Source organism: Salmo salar, chromosome 10 (assembly GCF_965601325.2).
Source record: "Salmo salar chromosome 10, fSalSal1, whole genome shotgun sequence".
NCBI classification, from domain to species: domain Eukaryota; kingdom Metazoa; phylum Chordata; class Actinopteri; order Salmoniformes; family Salmonidae; genus Salmo; species Salmo salar.
This window is the reverse complement of record NC_138300.1, coordinates 65,535,686-65,563,098: the sequence shown is the minus strand read 5'-3', so window position 1 is coordinate 65,563,098 and position 27,413 is coordinate 65,535,686. Positions and strand designations below refer to the sequence as shown.

Genomic DNA, 27,413 nt, shown 5'->3' with positions numbered 1-27,413 from the left:
TACATTTAAGTCATTTAGCAGACGCTCTTATCCAGAGCGACTTACAAATTGGTGCATTCACCTTATAATATCCAGTGGAACAACCACTTTACAATAGTGCATCTAAATCTTTTAAGGGGGGGGGTTAGAAGGATTACTTTATCCTATCCCAGGTATTCCTTGAAGAGGTGGGGTTTCAGGTGTCTCCGGAAGGTGGTGATTGACTCCGCTGTCCTGGCGTCGTGAGGGAGCTTGTTCGACCATTGGGGTGCCAGAGCAGCGAACAGTTTTGACTGGGCTGAGCGGGAACTGTGCTTCCTCAGAGGTAGGGAGGCGAGCAGGCCAGAGGTGGATGAACGGAGTGCATACTGATATGCACTGTATATTATAGGTTTCCTATTATGCTATCTAACTGCACAGCTTTGTCAACATACAGTCAGTGCTCTGTTACCTAAACAGAAATTTCACTTTCTATTTAGCATGTTGAGATATATAGTTGTGTTTTTCCTGATTAGGAACTCTGAGTTTTCTAATCTCAGTTATTCTGATATTACTCATTTTCTATGACTTACATCACTGAAATTGATGTACAACTAAAGTAGTTTCCCCAATCCTGTTGTTATTGTTGTACTGATCAAATCCCTGCATTCTGTGTGCCTATCAATCACATCCAAGAGAGAGTGTCTCTGTGGTCGTAAGGAGAGTACCAAAATGCAGCAGGGAAGTGTATACTCATCTTCTTTATTGACGGGAAAAGACGGAAAAAACCAAACAAACACGTATACAAAAATAACAAAACAAGTCTTGACAGCACCACAGCAATCCAAGAACAATCTCCCACTAACACTAAACCAAACACATACCCATATATAGGACTCTCAATCAGAGGCAACTAGAAAACACCTGCCTCCAATTGAGAGTCCAACCCCAATCAACTAGACATAGAAATACAACAGACTAGAAACCACATAGAAATACAAACATAGAACATAACCCCAAAAAACCCGGAACTAACTAAACAAACACCCTACTAAATAAATCACCACCCCGAACCACATAAACAAAATACCCTCTGCCACGTCCTGACCAAACTACAATAACAAATAACCCTTATACTGGTCAGGACGTGACAGTCCTGACCATAGTAAGATGTTATTTTCTATGGTAGAGTAGGTCAGGGCGTGATGGGGGTGTTTTCTATGTTTTGTATTTCTATGTTCATGTTCTAGTTTTGTATTTCTATGTTGGTTTTGTTTGGGATGATCTCCAATTAGAGGCAGCTGGTCCTCGTTGTCTCTAATTGGAGATCATACTTAAGTATTTTTTATTTTTTTTCCACCTGGGTTTGTGGGAGATTATTTTTGAGTTAGTTTATGGTTCACCTCTGCGTCACGGTTAGTTTTTTTTGTCTTTCAGTTTATTTATGGAACGACACGCATGTTGCACTTTGGTCCGCTCATTCCTACGACAGCTGTGACACTGATTAAAAACAAAGTGCTGAAATCTAATGCAGAGAGATTGTGTTTTCCAGACTGTTAAACACATTGTGTTGAACGAGAGTCATTTACAAAAGACATAAATTAGATACTGTAATAACTTATTAAAGGTCCAATGCTGCTGTTTTTATCTCAATCTCAAATCATTTCTGGTTAACAATTAAGTACATTACTGTGGTTGTTTTCAATTAAAATGGTAAGAAAGAAACAAATAGCTTCTTAGAGAAGAGAAATTTATCAAGCAGTAATGTTTCTAGGATTGCCTGGGAGTTGTCTGAGGGGGGAGAACACTGGAAACTAGCTGCTATTGTCAGAGGGGTTTGGAATTCTCTTTCTTATTGGTCTATTAACTAATTTACCACCTGAAGATGTCACCAGGCAGGCCAAAATTCCATCCCACCAAAACAGGCTGAAATGTCAGGTGGTCTTTTCAAACAGCTCTTACACTGAAAGGGTATTATCATAATTTTCACAATTTCACAGCATTATTCCAACTTCTTACTAGTCTATTACAGAATTCCACTGGTAAATCACTCACTCTGTTACATGGCCTATGGAATGTAATGTAAAATGTGACCAAACTGGCATTTTTGGTTTCATTTGCTTGTCTTAAAGGCCCAGTGCAGACAAAAATGTGATTTGCCACACTATGAAGTTATGTAGTATATTCTTGGCCAGCTCACAGTTGTAAATGAGAACTTGTTCTCAACTAGCCTACCTGGTTAAATAAAGGTGAAATAAAATATGTAAGCATTAACATTTTTGTATTTTCTTATAAACAAATACAGCAAAAAATATGCACCTGCCTGCAGGTACTGTAGATGTAGACGTAATGTACATGCAAATGTTGGCACCATATAAATCTCTACAGAAATCCAATGGTGTAATAAACAACACCAAATTGGTGGTGGCTGGTTGGGTGTTTCAGCTCACCTTTTCTCCAGGTAAGCTGAGGAAGAGTGGAGGACACAGACCAAATGGTTTTACAGGTGGCAATAGGGACATCAGTGGTATAAATGGTTGGCGATTTCCCCTAGTAAGGAACATAGCCTAATCACACTTCAAAAGGCCCAGTCGTATAGGTAAGATCTTTGTGCACCACACCCTGGAAATGGGTCTTGCAGCTCCGGTCGTAATGCTGTTTAGAAGTGGAAATGCCACTTGAAAATGCAGAGCCACTCGCAAATGACGTCTGATGTGCAGTCAGTCACATTTGCAAAATAAGGCAATTTGTATACTTACTCCATGTTTTGTTACAATCCTTCTGATTTTTATTTTTGGGGGAGTCAACACTGTATTTTATGGAAAATGTCCTTCAAGCTCTGAACTGTGTTTCTGATCTTGAACATAAATAATGAATTGTATGTTTCGCCCACTTATTTCCCCTGTACCATATACTAGTAGGCTTACATATAAGTGGTATCATGCACATTTGCTAAATAGCATGTTTAATGTATCTCACAAGTGAGTGGGGCCCGCTATTCCCATCTTTACACGGGCTTCATATGTATAACCAGACAAACAGTCCGTGGACTTGAACCTGAAAATCCACAACTCAGCATTAACTTCCAGGTAAATCCCATGACAAAACAAGATAAAACATGGGCCACACCTCCCTGCCCCAAGGGTCCTGAAGAGCAGGTCCTGGGGCCACAAAAGAAGCCAGTTACGTCACCCACTGCTGCAGTTCCAGACAACGGGCCAGAGACACACACACAGGGAGGGTCAAGGGTGTGTGTGCATGTGTGTGTGTGTGTGTGTGTGTGTGTGTGTGTGTGTGTGTGTGTGTGTGTGTATCTGTCTGTCGGATTTGGGAAAGGTTTCCACTTCAGGGAAAATGGTCTGACAACAACACTATTCCTTACCAGAAAGAGTAGGTCATAAAGAATAAAACCAAATACAAACCATTAATCAACCTATTTTCTATTTTCTTGGTTGATCAATTGCTTGATTAATTTCTGAGAAAACATCAAACACTATCATGAGTTAATTTATTAATGTAATCAAGTCATCATCATTATAATCATGACATCACATTAATTAATTCACTCACTGCCACTCAAGCAGTAGCCTAAATACTTCAGAAATGTCTGCAACTTTAACAGTTTAGTCTACTTGCAATGAACCAGTACTGCCACAGAATTAAGTTTGCACTGAATAAAATAATCTGCATTTAGAATTGGTGCTGTTGTGAAGCTTATTTTGATAGAAATTACAATTTGAGAACCATGAGAGGGCGCTACCGCATAGTAAATAAAAGTGACACCCTAGGCTTTAACAAACCCAATCCAACATAAACCACTAGTGTGTAAGCCAAAGGAGGTCGCTGTCGCCCTTCATACTGCAACGTTAGGCGTTTCCATCTGGTCTCTGGTTTCTTAGTAGATTATTAATGTTATTGCTAGAAGAGTATGGGTTCTGCTGCACAAATATATCAGTAACCTAACTTGGGAATGTCGGTATTGTGAATTCAATGAGCAACAACAGACCAATGCAACAACTTAGATATTACCTGATAAAAAATATGGTTTCAAAAGCAGTTTACAAATGATAGCATTAAGAACAGCAATAGGCTAATCATGACAATTATAATAAATGTTGACAAAAACATTTAAAATATAAAAAATAAAGAGTAAGTCTTGTCAATCAAATGCAAGAATTATATTTTTAATATGGTTGCTTTGCATCTAGCCTCAGGGCCGGATTACCGAACGGGGAGGCAGGGCACGTGCTCCAGGGCTCCCGACCTACAGGGGGCCTCCAACCCAACAACAACAAAAATATATATATTTTTATACAGATAGCATACGTTAGCAAAATGTGTAGAATTGCAAAAAAAAATCTTAAAAAATTCAACTTTTTGTTTTTGAACAAAAACATTAAATGAGCTATAAAACAGCACATTTTATTCTCTGCCTCATGTCAAAAAGTGTAGAATTACAGGAAATTAGCTTTAAAACTAAAAAGATATATCTTAGCCTCAAATCAAAATGTGTAGAATAGCATTATAAAACTACAATTTTTCTCTCTGCACCATGGCAAAATGTATTGTAATGCAGTAAATTAGCTGATTTCCACCACAAAAAGTATAAATCCCCCCCAAAAAGGTCGGTGCCAGGGGTCCCAAATGCAGTAGTCTGGCCCTGTCTAGCCGACTGTTCACTTCATTAACTTCACATCACATACTTAGTTGAGTATTAGGATGAGATTTGATGTTTCACTTGTAGAACTAATATTTCACCAAATTTGAGATTTCACTTGTAAACGAGACAGGTAGGCTATTCGATTTTTAAATGGTGGGTGTTTGCTGTTTACATGGGTTGGGTTCTTTACATCGGAGCAGCAATGAAACATCTGAAATCTTACAATAATTTAAATGGTGGTCTTACAATAGGCTATTGGACTATTAGAAGCGGATACATTTTTTCCTAAACAGCAATAATATGTGGTAGACTTCTGCACTGCCAACCTCTACTCTTTGGTTTGTGAAGAAGTTATTCGATCTCTCCTGCGGGACGTGGCTGTGCAGCTGGTGAGGGAGAAGCAGTAAGGGCTGGGGATTGGAGGAAAGGAAAAATACATAGTAAGCAATCTTTAGGCAGCAACAACAGTTTCCCATCGACTTTCGAAAGGCATTTCACTCACTGCCAATACTGACACCACAGGCACAAATCAAAAGCTAAGCTCTAGATGGCCCCCGTTCAAATCTTCGTCCCAGCCAATGGAAATGGGGTATGGAGGCATTTTTTTTTTTAAAGGGTTGTACGTAAACGAACCAATGGGATGGTCGAGCGATCCGGCTACATGAACCTACAACTGTTTGGGACTTTAAATACGGTGTGGCGCTCTACTCGGGTACATTTAAACAGAACCGTGTGGCACAACTCTACAGAAACGAAAATATTTTGCTACACTTTAAATCCAGGCATTTATCCATAAAGCATTTTGTTTATTTTTTTGTGGATTTTTGGGTTGGACTTTGGTAAGACAATGTCCAACGTCCAGCTATCAAGCAGCGCCCTGGAGAGGTTGGTCGCACGGAGGACCTTTCCTCTCCACGCACGCACAGGCGTCTGCCGTAACCTTTTTGGACCGGTGGATCACGACGAACTGAACCGGGAGATGAAATCCAAGATGTGGGAGATTTCTGAGAGGGACCAGCGCAGATGGAACTTTAATTTCGACGCCGACGTGCCACTGTCTGGGGACTACGAGTGGGAGGAAACCCCGGTAGATACGACTCCAGTCTTCTACCAGGACTCTGTACAGGTCGGGAGGAACAGGATTGTAACACCAGTCAATCTGAAGCAATGCGTGGACTTTATCCCACTGGATGTATCGCCTCTTTGCGAGGACCGTTTGACCAACTCTGAAAGTAGCACTCCCTGTCCCACCGAAGTCAACCAGGAGAACTGGGCAATGAAGCAGAACTCAGGGAAGCCTACCCGAAAACCAGTCCCGTGTGTTCGAAGCAAAAGAACGGCTACTGCTGATACAACGACCACGGCACATATTACAGGTAAATATCGCTCACCTGTAAGCCTATTGTGTTTTAAGCTTTGATGGTGATTGTCGAGATATTTCATCTAGTGATGTAGTCATTTTCATGCTGTCAGGTAGTTAATATTTGGCTACCTGGGGCCATGGCGTGAATTCCTGGTTTTTAAATGTTACTTTTCTTTCCAGACTTCTACGTGAAACGTAAAAGGACGACGGCCGAGACGAAGCTGAGTGAAAGCACTTGCCAGCATCCTTCGTCTCCCATTCCTGTAGAACAAACTCCACGCAAGAGAATTCGTTGAAGGTCTGTATGGTTTCTAGTTCAAGAGAAATGGGCAGTATGGCATTTAGACATAGGCCGTGCGTTTACTAATACCGGACAACATAGTTACTTGTGTGTAATTGCTTTTATATGGGGTTCTTTTGTTGACGATAAGCATTCGCCAGTAATGCGAAATGAAAATAGTGTTACACACTTGCAGTGATTGAGGGAGCTGAACATGAGTGAGCGCTCGTAGTGGAGTAATGTGTGGTTGGGGGAGGGGAGTCTGTCACTGTGGCGGGAAAGGCTCGTGCAAATGGTGACGCCTGCTGGGGTTAGGCTACAACTCTGATTTTATTTCGAGACCATACTCATGATTTTTGTCTTTCATATCTGTAAAATTATTTTATTTTAGTCAACGAACACTAATGTATTTTTATTTCCTTTCCAGGCGTTAGCACTATTTTGTGATAATCGTTTCTCCTACCGTCCGATTTGAAGGAGACAGAAAACAAGGGATGGAGAACCCGCCTGATCGACTGTCCATCGGCTTGGTGCGTCTCAGTGTGGACCTATATGGACCGTAGCCTACAGTCCGTGGACTCTCAGGATTGAACGGTCGGGAGAGAGAATTCGCATAAGGACTCAGACAAAATGTAGCATTCATGGTTGCTTTGCATACAGCCACTTGACAGTGTTAAATGTTTAACAACTGTGCAATCCTAAATTACTTTAAATTGTCTACACTGGCCAAAAGTGTACAGCTTTATAAAGACATTATAAATGTTTATTTCTGTTAAATATTTCTGGGTTGTGTAAATAGGCAATTTAAGACTATTCTAACTTATAATTTATTTGTTACTTTAGGCCTACATTTGCAAATGCCGTTTTGATTTAGTCAAAGGGCACATTTTTTATTTACAAAGTTTTATTGTGATGTTTTGCAATCATGTAGCTTTTATAGTGCACTTGAAACGTAGATTTCATCGTGTTTCTGAGCCGTTTTCTATATCATTGCCCTCATTTTCTGTTTTGCAAAAGATGCAAATAAAATATTGTCATTGAAATTTAAACATTTGTTAATGTTTGTATCTTTTCCGAATGTTTGTTTGCAGGAAGGGTCAGTTTTATAGTGTGTAAGAATAGTGTGAATTAGCTAACGTGTAAAGTAGTAACAAAAGCTTACAGCAGTATAGACACCAAAGCCTACGTCACTTCATAGCTAAGCCAACATCTGTTTTCCCCCGTCATGGCACCAGCACAAGAAAAATTTGCACCGCCTGCTCTGTTTTGCCATCAAATAGCCTACCCCTTTCCCTGTGATGAAAATAATTAGCAATTTCTAATTACAAACTCATATGGCAAGAGAATTATAGCCATTAGATGAAGCAAGCATAGGCCTAGACAAAACAATTACATTTTACCTAAAAATATACATTTTTACATTATATAATGTCTTGTCGGTTCACCAATGTCAGCCCCACAAAACCTAAACTTCCCTTGCGAAAAAACATAATTCAAGGTCAGCTTAAGGTTTTTGCTGGATGCAAAAAAAGTTATCCTTGCTTTTTTTATGAAATGATAGGCCTAAAAAGAAATATGAAAGACAATGTGAGCCTAAATTTTCAAGAGATTATAGGCTACAATCACCATACATTTTGAAGTTCTATTTATTTGATACCGGTAGTCTATCTCTGTGTGCCAATATTGCTTGTAGGCTTTGGAAAAAAAGTATAAGCTTAGTTGAATTGCATGATGGCGCATTTAAACGTGCAGCCATTGGCAGCTGCGGGATATAGTCTGGGATTTAAAGGCCCTTTCGCCCTTCTAAAGAAAGGCAGCAGCTGCCTTTGGAACCCCGTATTGTCCACACGGACACCCCCACATTCACCCGCACTCAACAACTCGTCTAAAGAACCTCTCACCCACACTGTTTACTCCGTGGAAACACCGCGCCACACCACTTCGGCCGTGGAGGCCACCTGCCCAAATAAAAAAAAAACGACTAGTCTTTGTAATTGTCCTTGTCCATTGAAAGGAACCATTCAGTTGGTCATACTTGCAAGTTTACCCTTAATTGAAAGAAAGCAAACCACGCACTCAGCATGCTCATGCGCTATAGGACTTTGCTAAATGTATAGGCCTATGCCCCCTTCATAACGCTGACAAATGCCCCTATCTGTGGCTTAACCAATTAATATAACATGTTTATGCTTTATAATGTCTACATTTTGAGGAATTGGAAGACTTTTGATGGCGAGAATGACTTTGCCAGCTCCACGCATACACGCGTACCTCTGACGGCCTTGTTCTCATTTCCAACACAAAGAGCTTCCCATCTCCATTCTTTCCTTTTTGTTGCCATATGGCAAATCCATGTAGACATAGCCAAGACCCATTAATTCAGCCACATAATGTCCTGCATTGGAGAACAAAAGAAACGTTGTTTGCCTCCTCTATTGATATGAACGGCTGAAAAAAAGATATAATTAAACTATGGCGATATCCAGCTAATTATAGCCCATATGTCCACAGGGAGTATCAGGATTGTTCAACAAACTGTTAAGTTCTCCATACTTTATATGTTTAAGATGACATATGTTCACGTGTAGCTTAACTGTAATGAAGTCCCTTCCATGTTAAAGACTTTTAGGCCTAATTCCTCGAGAGTTTTAGGGGTCATCTTTCTTTCGTGTCAGCATTTGAATTTGAACAATTTGAATTTGGCCTATGTTCTTTTTTTTCTTCCTTGAAAGTGTTATTATTTTTTATTTTAAATGATTTAAAATATGATTCACCACATGATTCAGCACATATTTTCTATGTTAATATATATTCCCACGTATATTCCATCTACTTACTTATGCCTAAATACAATTAAAACACCATAACACTAATGGAAATTGGCGATAACAACCATTTTTCTTTAGTTCATGAAAATACACTATGAATTATTGATGGCCTACTGATGATGTGTATAGGCCTACATTTCTTATTAGGAGTTTGGGTCATAGGCCTATTGCTTTCCAATGTGAAATAAAACATATTCTTCACATTTCGAAATAAAACTAATGAGGAGATTTTGAAAAATAAAATTACAGATAGGTCTACAAGTTTCAAAATGAACATTGGCATTCCACATTTGCCAAATTTTGAAAGATATTACCAAAATGGTCTCAACAAATCACCAGAAAACGAAACTCAGCCCTAATATGTTCAGTAAATTGTTAACAAAATGTGGTCAAATATAATTTATTATACGCTGTCCATAACTTTTTATTAGGCCCACTAGACAACATTTTATGATAAAATAATAGAAGTCTAGTCTTGTCGAAGAATAGCTTAGCTGCAGACACATAACCCAATTATACTTAAACATCTCACTTGCAATATTATAGATGCAAAACAAATTAATGTATTTATCTATTCTATGGATGATATGATGAATGCAGCAGATATCATAAGCGCTCCACAGGCTAATATTTCCATTCATTTGAACTATTTCCAAAGAGTGAAATGTGATCGGCCCATCTGAATTAAACATATGAGTCAGAGGCGTCATGTCCATAGGGGGCATAGGGGCATGTGCCCCCTCAGATTTGTCCTGTTTAAAAACTATGGGTTCACATACTTTGGGGTGCATGATGCCCCTGCATATGCGTGTTTAAAGTCAGATAATATTTTGCTCTTGATTAAGTCAAGATTGGATAAGGGAGTGTGTGGTTTTCTCAGTCTATGAGCATTTTTTGATTGTGTCTATTTGGAAAGAGTTGTTGAACCTAAAATATGAATGTTGTTTCCTCGTAAAATAGTAAAAATTATAGAAATAATATAAATTGTACATGTAAAACACTTGAAACCGAAACCGAATAGTCTTTGCACATTTGCCTGATCAGATGGGCCGGCCCAGTTTTCTGACTGGCTGAGCTGAGTTCACATTCAAAGTCAAGCGCACATTACCAAAGAGACTTGCTATGATGGATCATAAAAAACAGTAAGATGGTGCAGAAAAATTTTGAGAAACCAAAAAAAAAGCTCTTGAGGCCAAAGCTGCAAATTTTGTGTGAAATTAACCAACTTCTAAAAGTTCTGTTTCTGCTGGTCCGAGTGCTGTGACTGTGTCTGTGCTGAGAAATGATGCTCGGCACCGACAGATCAGCTGCTGCTGCAGAAGACAGTGCAGTCGAGGTAGCGAGAAAACAGAGAAAGACACACACACTGACACAGATTTAGCCTACTGCTGCCAGTTCATATTTTGGCTGTATGTCGTATGAAATAGTAGGCTAATTAACACTTAGGCTTAATTAAGCTAGGGGGATTCGGGGGAACACTGGCAATAAAAAGTTGTTAGATTGGCTTTTATAACACATTAAATACAGTGCTACTGATTTTTATTAAATATAAGTCTTCATGTATTACAATGAAACACTAAATTAATGCATATAATTGCTAAATGATCCTCTGTTAAAGGTGAATTTGGGGACTGACTATGTATTTTAATTGTTTTAACAACATTTCTTCTGAATCTCAATCTCTTCAGCCAGCGAATGGGTCTTAGTTTATGAGCTGTAGTAAGGAGTGACTCTGGTGTCAAATTACATTAGATAGCCACCTGGAAAGTCCCGCCTATTTCCATCGCTGAAAGGCCTGTCACTTCTTGGCAGAAAGATACGCATAGGCGGCAATGTCAAACGAAGCACACTGCTGGAAATCTCCTGCATCCAGCTAGCAATATAAGTAGTTAGGCTTTCATAATGTATTATGAGCCAATGCTCATCTATTAGGCATTTTTTCAGTCATTATTATTCTTTATCTAATAAACGTGTTTATTCATTCACAACTAGGATGTTGCTGGTCCCAGCACAGGCAGTCCAGCACAGGCAGTGTGGTCACATGGTAGTATGGTACCAGTGCTGTGTGAAAAGATGACAGGCTTAGCAGAGAGATCAGAGGTGGGTGTAGTGGAATTAAGAAGGAAACAGAGAGACACAGATGTACTGCCAGTTCCTTAATATGTTAGCTCTATATTTAATAGCAATTAACACTTAGTGACAGACAGACAGACAGACAGACAGACAGACAGACAGACAGACAGACAGACAGACAGACAGACAGACAGACAGACAGACAGACAGACAGACAAGATGCAGAGACAGATTGCACAACATGGAGGCAACAGAGGCACAGTTATAGTGGTGATTTGTGTCTCCAGTGGTGTTTTTACATGTTGTATTCATCCTAAACATGAGCTGGTTAAAAAGAGCTGGTTTAAAAAGGAGGACTATGTTTCACTGGTCACTGGTACAGTAAAAGTTGATAAGTGTTGTAGTGTACTGCATATGTTAGGTGTCAGTAGCATTACTGCCTGTGTGTGTAAGTAACGTGGTGATGGTGATGTGCGATGTGGGCTGGTGTGGCTGAAATGCCAGGGCTGAATTTTTGACCCAGTTTTCCCCCTGTGTGCCAGACTCTGCTGTAGACTCATGTAAAAGGTAAGAAACGTGTCTGTAAATGTATTGAATTGTGCCTATAACATGTCAAAATTTCCTCAAACTGGTAACACAGATAGTCAATAAAATATGAGTTTACTCAGGCCGTTTACTCTTGAAAAAACTTGTCAAGGTTCCTGTCTGTGTAATGGGCTTTTCCTCTCTCACGTGAGCATACCTTTCCTGCGTGAGCATGCCTTTACCCTTGTGAGCTCACAGTTGCTTCATAATATCTAGCATACTTATGCAAGAGAGGGAACAGCTGGTCTAGTTATTGTCCCCTCCCGCTCGCCCCACCCCGCATATAATTTTTTTTGCCAGTGAGATGTCTCCCCTGGGTCACCCCCTCTGCGGAGCTGGGGCATTAAGTAGACCAGAGTGGCCCCACCCCGAACAGAAAAAATTAGGGAGTGGTGTATCTCGCTTTCTCTACGGTTTCTGCAGGAAATATCTATTGCCAACTGAGCAGAGGCGCTGTCCGTTTCAGCACCACGAAGCTCGGCTGTATCTGTCTCATGAGTGGAGATACAGCTAAGGCGCTGTCCATTCAGAATACGGGCGCGGCCTCAGCTCCCTATAAAAACGCATGTATCAAATTTTGCTTTGTACTTCCTGATTTCGCCAATTGTTTGGTTGAGTTTCCTTTTCTTCCATGCGTCTTTGATTATTGTGAGAAATCCCTTTTAATTTCTGCCTTTTATTTCAATGTATTATGTAGTTTTTACCGCTGTTTTGTCCTGCATAGTTTGCATTAGCCAGGTAGTTGTTTATGATCCAGTCATTTTTGTTGTTTGGTGTCTGCATGTAAAGTCGGCCCTGTTGGACCTTGCAGCCTGTATTTAGTGGCTTTAATATGTATTTTCATTTGGTAAAGCTGTTGAGATGTTCATGGTTTGTATTAATGAGCAATTCTCCTTTCATGTATTTGATTTATTTCAAATCAAACTTTATTTAACACTTGCGCCGAATACAACAAGTGTAGACCTTATCGTGAAATGCTTACTTACAAGCCCTTAACCAAAAGTGCAGTTAAAGAAGACTTAAGAACATATTTACCAAATAAACTAAAGTAAAAAATTATAAAAAGTAACAGAATAAAATAACAATAACGAGGCTATATACAGGGGGTACAGGTTAGTCGAGGTAATATGTACATGTAGGTAGGGGTGAAGTGACTATGCATAGATAATAAACAGCGAGTAGCAGCAGTGTCCTGTGGCCATTTGATTAATTGTTCAGAAGTCTTATGGCTTGGGGGTAGAAGCTGTTAAGGAGCCTTTTGGTCCTAGACTTGGCGCCCCGGTACCGCTTGCTGCGCGGTAGAAGAGAGAACAGTCTATGACTTGGGTGACTAGAGTCTCTGACAATTTTTTGGTCTTTCCTCTGACAGTGCCTATTAGATAGGTCCTGGATAGCAGTAAGCTTGACCCCAGTGATGTACTGGTTCGTACGCACGACCCTCTGTAGCGTCTTACGGTCAGATGCCGAGCAGTTGCCATACCAGGCGGTGATGCAACCGGTCAGGATGCTCTTGATGGTGCAGCTGTAGAACTTTTTGAGGATCTGGGGACCCATGCCAAATATTTTCAGTCTCCTGAGGGGGAAATGGTGTTATCGTGCCTTCTTCACAACTGTCTTGGTGTGTTTGGACCATGTTAGTTCGTTGGTGATGTGGACACCAAGGAGCTTGAAACTCTTGACCCGCTCCACTACTGCCCCGTCGATGTTAATGGGGGCCTGTTCGGCCTGCCTTTTCCTGTAGTCCACGATCAGCTCCTTTGTCTTGCTCACATTGAGGGAGAGGTTGTTGTCCTGGCACCACACTGCCAGGTCTATGACCTCCTCCCAATAGGCTGTCTCATTGTTGTCGGTGGTCAGGCCTACCACTGTTGTATCGTCAGCAAACTTAATGATGGTGTTGGAGTCGTGTTTGTCCACGCAGTCATGGGGAGTACAGGAAGGGAATAAGTACACACCCCTGAGGGGCCCCAGTGTTGAGGATCAGCGTGGCAGACGTGTTGTTGCCTGCCCTTACCACCTGGGGGCAGCTCGTCAGGAAGTCCAGGATTGAGTTGGAGAGGGAGGTGTTTAGTCCCAGGGTCCTTAGCTTTGTGATGAGCTTCGTGGGGACTATGGTGTTAGAGAATTTGTTATATTATTAATGCATATTTGTTTATTGTTATAATGTTTATAAATTCAATGTTTGAATATTGCCGAGAACATATCATTTACTGTCCTTTTTCACTCCCTTTAGGAACCATGGCTGAACTAAATTCGGCAAAATAAATGATTGGTTCCTCTGAAACTCCTGACTCCTGTGTGAATTGTGTAACTCTATTTGAACTGCAAACTTCTCCTTCAAATGGTTCTGCAGGCAGTATAGAGTGAGCAATCATACAGTGACCTATGGACATCAGGTGTTCAGAACCCAGTAATGTGCTTCAAAGTACCATGGACATGGCTGAATGGGCATGGCCTTTCCTTTGTCAGTACACCATTATGCAAAGTTAACCCCCTCCCTCCTGCCAGCTTGTCTCACCTAGCACATGGGGGACTCCAACAGCAGGTGGCTCATCCTAAGAGGGATAGAGCCCCCCCCCCCCCCCCCCCCCCCCCTGACTGCTATGGGATAGGACATCAGAATCCCATACTGAACAAACCTACAGTGCAACAAGTAAAAAGTCAACTGTGACAATGGTCTTTTATCGTTTGGGCAAAAGTCAGTCCTCCATCCTCTCTCCATTCCTCTCTCTTACATGACCCGGAAACCGATAAGTGGTTGAATGTTTGGGGAGTCTGTTAATTCGTTAGTAGGCAAATGGAAAACTGTATTCCCCTCCTTGATAGAGTCCTTTTGGCAAGGAAGCACAAATCTATCCTACCACAGAAGAGTTTTGATATCTGCCACATCCCCTTTGAATGAGATGTTGTATTGTCGGAGGAGAAAAGCATGCACACATTTAAAAACAATATGCTACTTATCCTTTTGTCTATAAAATGTCTTGCACAACTAACTTCATTTGTTTTGGTCACTTTTCACATTTATTTTGGGATCCACCCCTCTAAACGTAATTTGTCTGACGATGCGCGAGTGGAAAGATAGCTTCTTATTTAACACAAGCGCATTTTCGTCCACGTTCACTCTCCTCACACCCTCTCCTCTATTAGAGAGAGGACGGATGAGCGAGGACGCAGGAGTTGAGCAAATCTAATTGAAAAAAGACCTAGGACTTCAAGTGCAACTTCGCAGAGCAGACCTCAGTGACAGAACGGTAGACATTCTCCCAGAGTGACCTACAAACCAGTATTGTAGCGTAGAAACAAAGGACAGATAAAGTTGAGGATCTGAAAATACAAATGGAGGAGGAGGATGCACAATGCCTTCAGATGGATGCTTAAGCCAAAGCAGCTTAAAGGGTAAAGAAAAGAGCAACAAGGGAGAGAGAAGGAATTGCTAGGAGAATAAACCTTGACTAAACCTCCGCCAAGCAGAACTTGACCTCTCGTCAGCTGAGCTTGTTGCAGCTCCATTCAACAGAACCTCTTGGAGGGTGAAGCAGCCACTCCTAGACTGTCCACATATAAATCTAGCTCTCCAGCTAGGCCCTCACTAACCCCCCCACTAGCTCCTGCTCAAGATGCTAGGCTAACTCATCCTTAACCTCTGCTAGCCAGTAGCCATGCTATGCTAGCCCTTCTCCAACCACTGCTAGCCCTTGGCCATTCTACGCTAGCTCCCCAACTTATAATAGCTCCAGTTGACAATGAGCTAGATTCCCCCCAACCGCTGCTAGCCCCTGGCCATGCTATGCTACCCCAGCTGCAACCTCTGCTTGCCCCTGATATGCTATGTTAGCCCCTCTCCAAACTCTGCTGGCCCCTATGCTAGCTCCTCAACCTACAGTTGACAATGAGCTAGCTTCCCCTCAACTTCTGCTAGCCCCTGTCTATGTTATGTAAGCCCCTTTCCAACCTCTGCTAGCCCCTGTTCAATCCATGCTAGCTTCTCAACCGCTAGCTCCAGGTCAACTGTGCTAGCTCTCCTTTAACTGCTAGCCCCTGGTCAAGCTATGCTATCTCCATAACCGTGGTGCCCATCCTTGGTATATGTTTGCAAATTCCATAACTGGAGCATACCATGTACCCCCTGTTAATATACCAACAGCTGCCAATGTGTTAGCCCTTTTTATAGCATCAGCCCATGGGATACCAAAGCCATCATTGCCAACCTTCAGAAGTGGAAGTGTGAGTGATTTTGTAATTCTCAAGATGTCTTTGGACAGTCTCCTGAACAATCATCCTCACCTCACTGAATAATAAAAATACGAGGTCCTCTTGGATCATCTCCAGTTCCCAGGTGCACACAAACTTGCCAAAGCCGGTATAAATTATGCCAGGCCCTACACCACTGCACTTCCATCCCTACAGGACAAATATGGCCAAACATGTCACTTGTCCAGAGTGAGATCGGAATTATCGTATGCTGTATGCCCCTGTCCTCCTGTGGATGTAGGTGCGCGACAATGTATTCTTTGGCCCTGGTTGGGTCCACGAATGTCTTCTGCTCGCTGGAGGAACTAGTGATCTTCAGCACTGCTGCGTAGAGGATTCAGAATTTGGTGTCTCGACAGCGATGTACAGTGGGGGAAAAAAGTATTTGATCCCCTGCTGATTTTGTATGTTTGCCCACTGACAAAGAAATGATCAGTCTATAATTTTAATGTTAGGTTTATTTGAACAGTGAGAGACAGAATAACAACAAAAAAATCCAGAAAAACGCATGTTAAAAATGTTATAAAATGATTTGCATTTTAATGAAGGAAATAAGTATTTGACCCCCTCTCAATCAGAAAGATTTCTGGCTCCCAGGTGTCTTTTATACAGGTAATGAGCTGAGATCAGGAGCACACTCTTAAAGGGAGTGCTCCTAACCACAGCTTGTTACCTGTATAAAAGACACCTGTCCACAGAAGCAATCAATCAATCAGATTCCAAACTCTCCACCATGGCCAAGACCAAAGAGCTCTCCAAGGATGTCAGGGACAAGATTGTAGACCTACACAAGGCTGGAATGGGCTACAAGACCATCGCCAAGCAGCTTGGTGAGAAGGTGACAACATTTGGTGCGATTATTCGCAAATGGAAGAAACACAAAAGAACTGTCTATATCCCTCGGCCTGGGGCTCCATGCAAGATCTCACCTCGTGGAGTTGCAATGATCATGAGAACGGTGAGGAATCAGCCCAGAACTACATGGGAGGATCTTGTCAATGACCTCAAGGCAGCTGGGACCATAGTCACCAAGAAAACAATTGGTAACACACTACGCCGTGAAGGACTGAAATCCTGCAGCGCCCGCAAGGTCCCCCTGCTCAAGAATACATATACATGCCCGTCTGAAGTTTGCCAATGAACATCTGAATGATTCAGAGGACAACTGGTGAAAGTGTTGTGGTCAGATGAGACCAAAATGGAGCTCTTTGTCATCAACTCAACTCGCCGTGGTTGGAGGAGGAGGAATGCTGCCTATGACCCCAAGAACACCATCTCCACCGTCAAACATGGAGGTGGAAACATTTTGCTTTGGGGGTGTTTTTCTGCTAAAGGGACAGGACAACTTCACTGCATCATTTGACAGGGCCATGTACTGTCAAATCTTGGGTGAGAACCTCCTTCCCTCAGCCAGGGCATTGAAAATGGGTCGTGGATGGGTATTCCAGCATGACAATGACCCAAAACACACGGCCAAGGCAACAAAGGAGTGGCTCAAGAAGAAGCACATTAAGGTCCTGGAGTGGCCTAGCCAGTCTCCAGACCTTAATCCCATAGAAAATCTGTGGAGGGAGCTGAAGGTTCAACTTGCCAAACGTCAGCCATGAAACCTTAATGACTTGGAGAAGATCTGCAAAGAGGAGTGGGACAAAATCCCTCCTGAGATGTGTGCAAACCTGGTGGCCAACTACAAGAAACGTCTGACCACTGTGATCGCCAACAAGTTGTTTTGCCACCAAGTACTAAGTCATGTTTTGCAGAGGGGTCAAATACTTATTTCCCTCATTAAGATGCAAATCATTTTATAACATTTTTGACATGCGTTTTTCTGGATTTTTTTGTTGTTATTCTGTCTCTCACTGTTCATATAAACCTACTATTAAAATTATAGACTGATAATTTCTTTGTAAGTGGGCAAATGTACAAAATCAGCAGGGGATCAAATACTTTTTCCCCCCACTGTAGGAAGGCTGACCCTCCCCTCATTGAAGGCTGACCTCTTCTACATGACTGCCGCCGTGTAGTCCAGGTAAATGCGAATCTTCTGCCCATTGTGGTTGATGGGAGCCGCTCGTGGTGCCTTACAGAGAACATCCTCCTTCTCCTGAAAGTAGAGGAATTTGACTATGATGGGTCTGAGCGGCTCCCCATTCTTCGGTTCAGACTGTAAGCTTCTGTGCACACGGTCAAGGGTTGGGGCTTAATCGAGGCCTAGGATTTCCTGTAGCAGTTTATCTATGAACTGGGTAGCCCGCAATCTGCCTACGGTCTCAAGTCCCTCTCTCCCAACAAAAATGTGTGTTGACCTCTGTGGCGAGAGTGCCTATTTATGCGGATACTCAGTGGATAGTGTCTTAGCCAGCACAGTCTGTCCAGACTTAATGATAGTCTCGCCATTACCTTGGCTAGGTCGGGGGGCCAGAGTCCGTGTCAGTGAACGGTGAGCCCAAGGCTTTAGTAGAGGCCTGCTCTGTTGTGACTCTGGGCCGTTGTTGTTTAGACATTTTATAATGAAAATTAGTGAATTGCGTTTGGTTCTGAATTAAATGTTATAACATTTACGTGTTAGGGGAGGTGTTGAAGTATTAATAGTAAATTGTTTGCCCAGGACAGGAGCACCGAGAAAACACGTCTTCACATGTTGCTGCATACCTGCTCCTCAGAACCGTTATTTTAAATGCATGAGAACCGGTTAATAACGTTATTTTACGCTCCGGGCATTTTTTACCAGTCCCACAGAAATCCTAATAAAGTGCCTTTAACGTTTGCTCTGGTCAAACGTTAAACCAACTAGGAAGTATAAAGACATTCAAAGTTCCTTCATAGAAGCCGCTCCTCCGTAGGTATAATTCTGTAGGCCTAATTCAGATAATGCATGCCATAACAAGATACTCAGTACTTCAAGGCAAGCTTCCTCCATCCTCTCTCACCCTCACCTCACCCGCAAAATTTCAGTTGCGGCCTACACAGTGACTGGCAGTACAGTGTTTGTGTTTGTCTTTCATTATGATTAAACCATGCTGTTGTGGCAAAAATAAAATTCTCTCTCAACGACTTTCTTAAGTACATTTAAGTAAAGTTGAATTGAACAGCAAGGGCAGGTTTCCACGATAAAATGCCTACATGTACAATAACAAACTTTTGTGTAATATATCTCCGCTCTCACTGTGACAATTAACCAGTTAAATGTAACTTAAATGTAATCAAAAATGTAATCTACGTAATATTTATCATGAGAGGGTCATAAATAATAACTAGTAATGCTGCATTCTCAAAGAAAGGTTAACATCTCCCCTTTCTGGTAAAAATAGTTTTAAATTGCTAAGGTGTAGTCATTTTTGAGGACTAAAGCTCAAGTAACAATACAAATATGATAAAAATATGAAAATATGAAATCTTTTATATGATGTATTTCCTATTCAACAAAAATGTATGAATAAGGCTTGAAATTACTTATATGCTTTCTAAATATAGCAGAATCAAATTATAAAACCATTAACTATAAGATTTCACCTTCCTTATAACAATAAAATACATATTTGTATGTTTAGTGCTAGAGGAAATTTGCATACAGTATTTTCTAAAGGTCTCTCTTGATTAAAACGTCTGCCTCCTTCTATGTGAACTTCTCACATATATTTAGCTTGGCTTCCTGAAAATGTTAGGAATTCGCCTTTCTTCTCATATTAATATTGTCCGTCTATGACAAAACAAAGTGTTTTTGTTTAAAATGTATGAATTATTTTAGATGAATTGCTATAAATCGATCCTTGAATGTGCTACCATGATGAAACCACTCTCTCCTGTTGCACTGCGATGTAACAGTTCAGCCAGGAGTTGATGGACAGTCGGAAGAGCAAATTAAATGGTAGGAGGGACATTCCAGGTTCAAGTGGTTTCAGATTTCACATCCTATGTCACACAGGCTAAGAAATACTATAGTGTTCATGGGAACTAGGGCTATCGCTCAATGCAAGCCATTTCGATCTACGGTATCCACAGATCAATTTATAAGCGAAAATGTCAGTCAGAACCAGTACCAGAACCACGCAGGTCCAGGACCTTACATCTAAGAGGTCTTAAGTGCTCACTTAGAGGTAGATTGGGGAATATGGGGGGCGTAGTAGCCAGTTCCCGATTCAAAGCTTGTGACTTCCATCAGAGCTTGGACCAAAACTTTTGTCAACAAACAAAACTAAACATAACCCTAACCTTGTCATTGTTTTCACCTAATCTTCATACATGTTAACATAAATAGCTGAAGAAGGCTCTGTCAAAACGTATGAAGCTGTATGCACACTTTTCTGCACTGAACCCACAAGCTGTCTCTATTGCCATTAGGCAAAAGCAATCAATTGGTTCTCTGACTAGTTTATTTATCTTGATAAAGTTTAAATTTGACTAGGACAGAGAGAAGTCTTAAAAGCAATATGTCCTTCAAATGATAATTACATGACAATTAAACAATTTAGCTGAAATCTAACATGGTCAAAAGCTTTAGAGAGGAATGCAGTTGTAAAAATTATTTGCATGTTCTTAAATTTGTAAAACAAAACATTGCAATCAACTATCCAAGTAATTAAAGTCTCTGGCTAAAATCTCTCTGGGGTAATCAATTAGTCAAGATAGGAACAAAATAATTCATCTAAACTTTAGACCATACCTATGTAACAGTATAGCTTCCATCCCTCTCCTCACCCCTACCTGGGCTTGAACCAGGGACTCTCTGCACACATCGACAACAGCCACCCTCGAAGCATCGTTACCCAGCGCTCCACTAAAGCCGCAGCCCTTGCAGAGCAAGGGGAACAACTACTTCAAGGTCTCAGAGCAAGTGACGTCACCGATTGAAACGCTATTAGTGCGCACCCCGCTAACTAGCTAGCCATTTCACATCGTTTACACCTAGATAACTGGCATGCATCCAGGTAGATAAAGATTCTAGACAGATATGTCTTGTTTGCCTTACAAATATAATGTTTGTAAAGAATCTTATAATGAATAAAAATATAAAGGCACCATGTAAAGTGTTGGTCCCATGTTTCATGAACTGAAATAAAAGATCAAGATCCCATACGCACAAAAAGCTTATTTCTCTCCAATTCTGTGCACAAATTAGTGAGCATTTCTCCTTTACCAAGATAATCCATCCACCTGACAGGTGTGGCATATCAAGAAGCTGATTAAACTGCATGATCATTACACAGGTGCTGGGGACAATAAAAGGCCACTCTAAAATGTGCAGTTGTGTCACACAACACAATGCCACAGATGTATCAAGTTTTGAGGGAGCATGCTGACTGAACGAAGGTCCACCAGATCTGTTGACAGAGAATTTAATTTGAATTTCTCTACCATAAGCTGCCTACGACGTTGTTTTAGAGAATTTGGCAGTACGTCCAACCGGCCTCACAACTGCAGACCACGTGTAACCACGCCAGCTCAGAACCTCCACATCCAGTTTCTTCACCTGTGGGATCCTCTGAGACTACCCACCCGGATAGCTGATGAAACTGAGGAGTATTTCTCTCTGTCGTAAAAACCTTTTTGTTAGGAAAAACTCATTCTGATTGGCTGGGCCTGGCTCCGTAGTGAGTGGGCCTGGCTCCCAAGTGGGTGGGCCTATGCCCTCCCAGGCCAACCCATGGCTGCACCCCTGCCCAGTCATGTGAAATCTATAGATTAGGGCCGAATGAACTTATTTCAATTGACTGATTTCCTTATATAAACTGTAACTCTGTTAAATTGGTGCAATTGTTGCATGTTGTGTTTAGATTTTGGTGCAGTATATAAACATTTTTAAAAAACATAATATGTTCTACTTTATATAAATAGAACGGGCTGCTTGCATGGCATTGTGTGATGAGAGAAAAGTGAGAGACAAACACACTCTGAACTGGCGCGCTTGTGTGAGAAGAACAATTAAAAAACCGAATCTGAATTTTTTATTTTATTTTGTTAGCTTTTTTCAGCCAGCCTTTTTAGCCTGCAGCAGGCAATTTAGCCCTTGGTCGATGTGAGCTCCTACAGGCTCGCAACAAAAACATTAAACAAAACTTTGATAATATGTGTGTGTCTCACCATTGAGCTTTATTCTCCCTCAGCGCCACAACAGTAAAGCACATCGGTAAAAACATTCGCTCTACTGTCAGATTAGTTGAGAAAAATATGAGTATATTTTGATTACATACGTGCCTCTGCAATCAGTAATGCAAAATAATAATTGACTCTGACTGGGACTGTCACTCTACAAGTGGATCTGTGGCTGTGTCAGTGTGGGGGGCAGAGAAATTACAGTATCAAATCTGCTATATTTAATCTTTGTATCCACAAGCTGCTCTATCCATTGGTGAAGTAATTTAATGTTGTGAGTTAAGAGAGTGTGATTGAGTGAGAGAGAAAGAGAGAGAGAGAGAAATAAAGACACACGCTTACCTTTGAATAAACTCCAGTATGCAAGCAGCCTCTTCTTGGTATCTACAGGTTGAAAATATAGTTAGCACGCGAACAATGCTGCCAGGCCAGACAGAAATGTAGGCTGTGTCCCCTCACATATGACTTGGCCTTCCACACTGACCATCCAGGGTGCACTGGTCAGTGTTTCACCTGAAACCAAAGATCAATAACAGTCAAACATTTACAATAAACATCTAAGTGATTTTCACAGTGAGTGAGTGAGTGAGTGAGTGAGTGCAAGAGGGAAAGAATACAGACAGTATCAAGTACAATGAGTCATTGACTCCCAGGTAGGGTGTCCGCAGCTGTGGCAGGCCTCTGCAGGACATGAACATATCAATACCACAGAATCCGGTCACATAATTATTCAAATTAACATTATTTAAGATCATTTTATTCATGGTCTACAAGATAACCACAACAAAAAAAACATATCCTCTGTAAATGCAAAACATTTACATTTTGCAGACACTCTTATCCAGAGCGACTTACAGTAGTGAATGCATACATTTCATTTCCTTTCCTGCATTTTTTTTTTTTGTACTGTGCCCCCTTGGGAATTGAACCCACAACCCTGGCGTTGCACACACCATGCTAGCGTTGCAAACACCATGCTCTACCAACTGAGCCACAGCAAAGACACAGGGAAAAGCCTTGTTTAGTTTACCTTCTTAGGTACTCTGGATAAAAGCATCTGCTAAATGACAAAAATGTAAATGTACAACTTAAAGATTTGTCTATTGAGGGCAGTGTTGTGCTGTAGCAACACAAGCACACAAATAAACACGACGGGAAGTGTGCTGGCTGAATGAATTAAACTTTGTCACAAAGTAAATCTGAAACTGCATTGTTCATAACCTCATCCCCAGGCTATTGCGCACAGCACATGTAAGCCTGGGATATCAACGATTCAAAATTGGCTTTAATAGGAATGACCATAGAATTCTGTGGGAGGGACGGAAGGGACCTGAGTAAAGTATTTGTCATCATTACATTTTAGAGAATCCCACAACTGAGAGGTGTGGCTCCAAATCGAAGCAAGACACGTATGGGGGAAGTTTATGGTTGCTGTGGTTGAGAATGTGCTGGTACATTAACCGATTAAGCCAATGCCTCTGCACCGGGAGTTCCTCCTTCGATTGTTCTGTATTGGCTAACAAAGGCCAAGTTTGACATGTTGTTCCACCAGACATTTGGGCTGAATGTGTCTGGGAACGGGATTACACTGTTCACAACCTATGCATTGATACACTGTATCGCAAAACTGTAATTGATATGGTAATTTTGAGTATTATCAACATTTTAATGGTACTGTAATTCCATCCCACAGAATACAGTACTGTACCCTACCATACCGTATCTTTGGTGCGGCAAAAATCTTTTGACCACTAGTGCGTGAGGCGTGCCTTGTAAGAGGCTATATTTGTTGCGCCCGTCCCATGAGTGAGAATGCTGTACCAATTTAACTCCTATGTGGTTATAGTGCTGCTTTAAATGTAAAATGTATAGGGGACAGATTGGAGTGGAAGCAAGTCTTAAACCTTAAATGGTTGAGCAGTTTGCCATGTCCTTTAGGTCTGCTGTGCCCTGTAGTTGCTGCCAGTTTGGAAGCCTCTAGAAGTGCAAGTCGTATAAACACTTTATCAACCTGCATGAACCAATCCAAACCACTCCCCTAAATGAATTTAATTCATTCTTTCCAATTATGGTAGCATTAACTTTTTACTTTTTTACAGTATAATACAGTACATTTTATTATTGTACTATGACATTACACAGTACTTGCTTTGATAACGTATTTATATGACAGTAGGTGTACTGTAATATGAAATACAGAATTTTACTTTTAAAATTGTTTTATTTATTTAACCTTTATTTAACTAGGCAAGTCAGTTAAGAACAAATTCTTATTTACAATGACGGCCTACCAAAAGACAAAAGGCCTCCTGCGGGGACGGGGGCCTGGGATTAAAAAAAATAAATAAATGCAATATAAATGTAGGACAAAACACACATCACAACAAGAGAGACAACACAACACTACATAAAGAGAGACTTATAAGACAACAACATAGCAAGGCAGCAACACATGACAACACAGCATGGAAGCAACACAACATAACAACAACATGGTAGCAACACAACATGGTACAAACGTTATTGGGCACAGATAACAGCACAAAGGGCAAGAAGGTAGAGACAACAATACATCACACAAAGCAGCCTCAACTGTCAGTAAGTGTCCATGATTGAGTCTTTGAATGAAGAGATTGAGATAAAACTGTCCAGTTTGAGTGTTTGTTGCAGCTCGTTCCAGTCGCTGGCTGCAACAAACTGAAAAGAGGAGCGACCCAGGGATATGTGTGTGCTTTGGGGACCTTTAACAGAATGTGACTGGCAGAACGGGTGTTGTATGTGGAGGATGAGGGCTGCAGTAGATATCTCAGATGGGGGGAGTGAGGCCTAAGAGGGTTTTATAAATAAGCATCAACCAGTGGGTCTTGCGACGGGCATACAGAGATGACCAGTTTACAGAGGAGTATAGAGTGCAGTGAATTGTCCTATAAGGAGCATTGGTGGCAAATCTGATGGCCGAATGGTGAAGAACATCTAGCTGCTCGAGAGCACCCTTACCTGCTGATCTATAAATTATGTCTTCGTAATCTAGCATGGGTAGGATGGTCATCTGAATCAGGGTTAGTTTGGCAGCTGGGGTGAAAGTGGAGCGATTACGATAGAGGAAACCAAGTCTAGATTTAACTTTAGCCTGCAGCTTTGATATGTGCTGAGAGAAGGACAGTGAACTGTCTTGCCATACTCCCAAGTACTTGTATGAGGTGACTACCTCAAGCTCTAAACCCTCAGAGGTAGTAATAACACCTGTGGGAAGAGGAGCATTCTTCTTACCAAACCACATTACCTTTCTTTTGGAAGTGTTCAGAACATTTACATTTACATTTACGTCATTTAGCAGACGCTCTTATCCAGAGCGACTTACAAATTGGTGCATTCACCTTATGATATCCAGTGGAACAACCACTTTACAATAGTACATCTATGTCTTTTTGGGGGGGGGAGAGGGTAGGGGGGAGAGTTGGAAGGATTACTTAGTCCTATCCCAGGTATTCCTTAAAGAGGTGGGGTTTCAGGTGTCTCCGGAAGGTGGTGATTGACTCCGCTGTCCTGGCATCGTGAGGGAGCTTGTTCCACCATTGGGGTGCCAGAGCAGCGAACAGTTTTGACTGGGCTGAGCGGGAACTGTGCTTCCTCAGAGGTAGGGAGGCAAGCAGGCCAGAGGTGGACGAACGCAGTGCCCTTCTTTGGGTGTAGGGACTGATCAGAGCCTGAAGGTACGGAGGTGCCGTTCCCCTCACAGCTCCGTAGGCAAGCACCATGGTCTTGTAGCAGATGCGACCTTCAACTGGAAGCCAGTGGAGTGTGCGGAGGAGCGGGGTGACGTGAGAGAACTTGGGAAGGTTGAACACCAGACAGGCTGCGGCGTTCTGGATGAGTTGTAGGGGTTTAATGGCACAGGCAGGGAGCCCTGCCAACAGCGAGTTGCAGTAATCCAGACGGGGGATGACAAGTGCCTGGATTAGAACCTGCGCCGCTTCCTGTGTGAGGCAGGGTCGTACTCTGCGAATGTTGTAGAGCATGAACCTACAGGATCGGGTCACCGCCTTGATGTTAGCGGAGAACGACAGGGTGTTGTCCAGGGTCACGCCAAGGCTCTTAGCACTCTGGGAGGAGGACACAATGGAGTTTTCAACCGGGATGGCGAGATCATGGAACGGGCAGTCCTTCCCCGGGAGGAAGAGCAGGTCCGTCTTGCCGAGGTTCAGATTGAGGTGGTGATCTGTCATCCACACTGATATGTCTGCCAGACATGCAGAGATGTGATTCGCCACCTGGTTATCAGAAGGGGGAAAGGAGAAGATTAATTGTGTGTCGTCTGCGTAGCAATGATAGGAGAGACCATGTGAGGATATGACAGAGCCAAGTGACTTGGTGTATAGCGAGAATAGGAGAGGGCCTAGAACTGAGCCCTATGGGACACCAGTGGTGAGAGCACGTGGCCGGAGACGGATTCTCGCCACGCCACCTGGTAGGAGCGACCTGTCAGGTAGGACGCAATCCAAGAGTGAGCCGCGCCGGAGATGCCCAACTCGGAGGGGGTGGAGAGGAGGATCTGATGGTTCACAGTATCAAAGGCAGCAGATAGGTCTAGAAGGATGAGAGCAGAGGAGAGAGAGCCTCTGTGACACAGAGAAGAGCAGTCTCAGTTGAATGACCAGTCTTGAAACCTGACTGATTTGATTCAAGAAGGTCATTCTGAGAGAGATAGCAAGAGAGCAGGCCAAGGCCGGCACGCTCAAGAGTTTTGGAGAGAAAAGAAAGAAGGGATACTGGTCTGTAGTTGTTGACATCGGAGGAATCGAGTGTAGGTTTTTTGAGAAGGGGTGCAACTCTCGCTCTCTTGAAGACGGAAGGGACGTAGCCAGCGGTCAAGGATGAGTTGATGAGCGAGGTGAGGTAGGGGAGAAGGTCTCCGGAAATGGTCTGGAGAAGAGAGGAGGGGATCGGGTCAAGCGGGCAGGTTGTTGGGCGGCTGGCCGTCACAAGTCGCAAGATTTCATCTGGAGAGAGAGGGGAAAAAGAGGTCAAAGCATAGGGTAGGGCAATGTGAGCAGGACCAGCGGTGTCGTTTGACTTAACAAACGAGGATCGGATGTCGTCGACCTTCTTTTCAAAATGGTTGACAAAGTCATCCGCAGAGAGGGAGGAGGGGCGGGGGGGGGGGAGGAGGATTCAGGAGGGAGGAGAAGGTGGCAAAGAGCTTCCTAGGGTTAGAGGCAGATGCTTGGAATTTAGAGTGGTAGAAATTGGCTTTAGCAGCAGAAACAGAGGAAGAAAATGTGGAGAGGAGGGAGTGAAAAGATGCCAGGTCCGCAGGGAGGC

At 42.2% G+C, this 27,413-nt stretch overlaps 1 protein-coding gene across 2 annotated transcripts; it reads left to right on the top strand.

Annotated features, from left to right (window-relative positions):
• Positions 1–5,291: 5,291 nt before the first annotated feature.
• Positions 5,292–7,310, top strand: cdkn1cb (cyclin dependent kinase inhibitor 1Cb). 2 transcript variants are annotated; one of them, XM_014123835.3, is made up of 3 exons: positions 5,292–5,994; positions 6,162–6,279; positions 6,739–7,310. In XM_014123835.3, the coding sequence occupies exons 1-2, from the start codon at positions 5,466–5,468 to the stop codon at positions 6,275–6,277; spliced, it is 645 nt and encodes a 214-aa protein (XP_013979310.1). In that variant the 5' UTR covers positions 5,292–5,465; the 3' UTR covers positions 6,278–6,279; positions 6,739–7,310. The 2 variants fall into 2 exon arrangements, with proteins under 2 accessions (XP_013979310.1, XP_013979309.1); XM_014123834.3 differs by having other exon boundaries at positions 6,689–7,310.
• Positions 7,311–27,413: the final 20,103 nt, after the last annotated feature.

What these genes read in the sequence shown, in the direction of transcription:
- cdkn1cb (XM_014123835.3), top strand. Translation starts at nt 5,466, where the DNA reads ATGTCCAACGTCCAGCTATCAAGCAGCGCCCTGGAGAGGTTGGTCGCA. An exon ending in GACCACGGCACATATTACAG is followed by an intron (nt 5,995 to 6,161) that starts GTAAATATCGCT and finishes TTTTCTTTCCAG; the next exon opens with ACTTCTACGTGAAACGTAAA.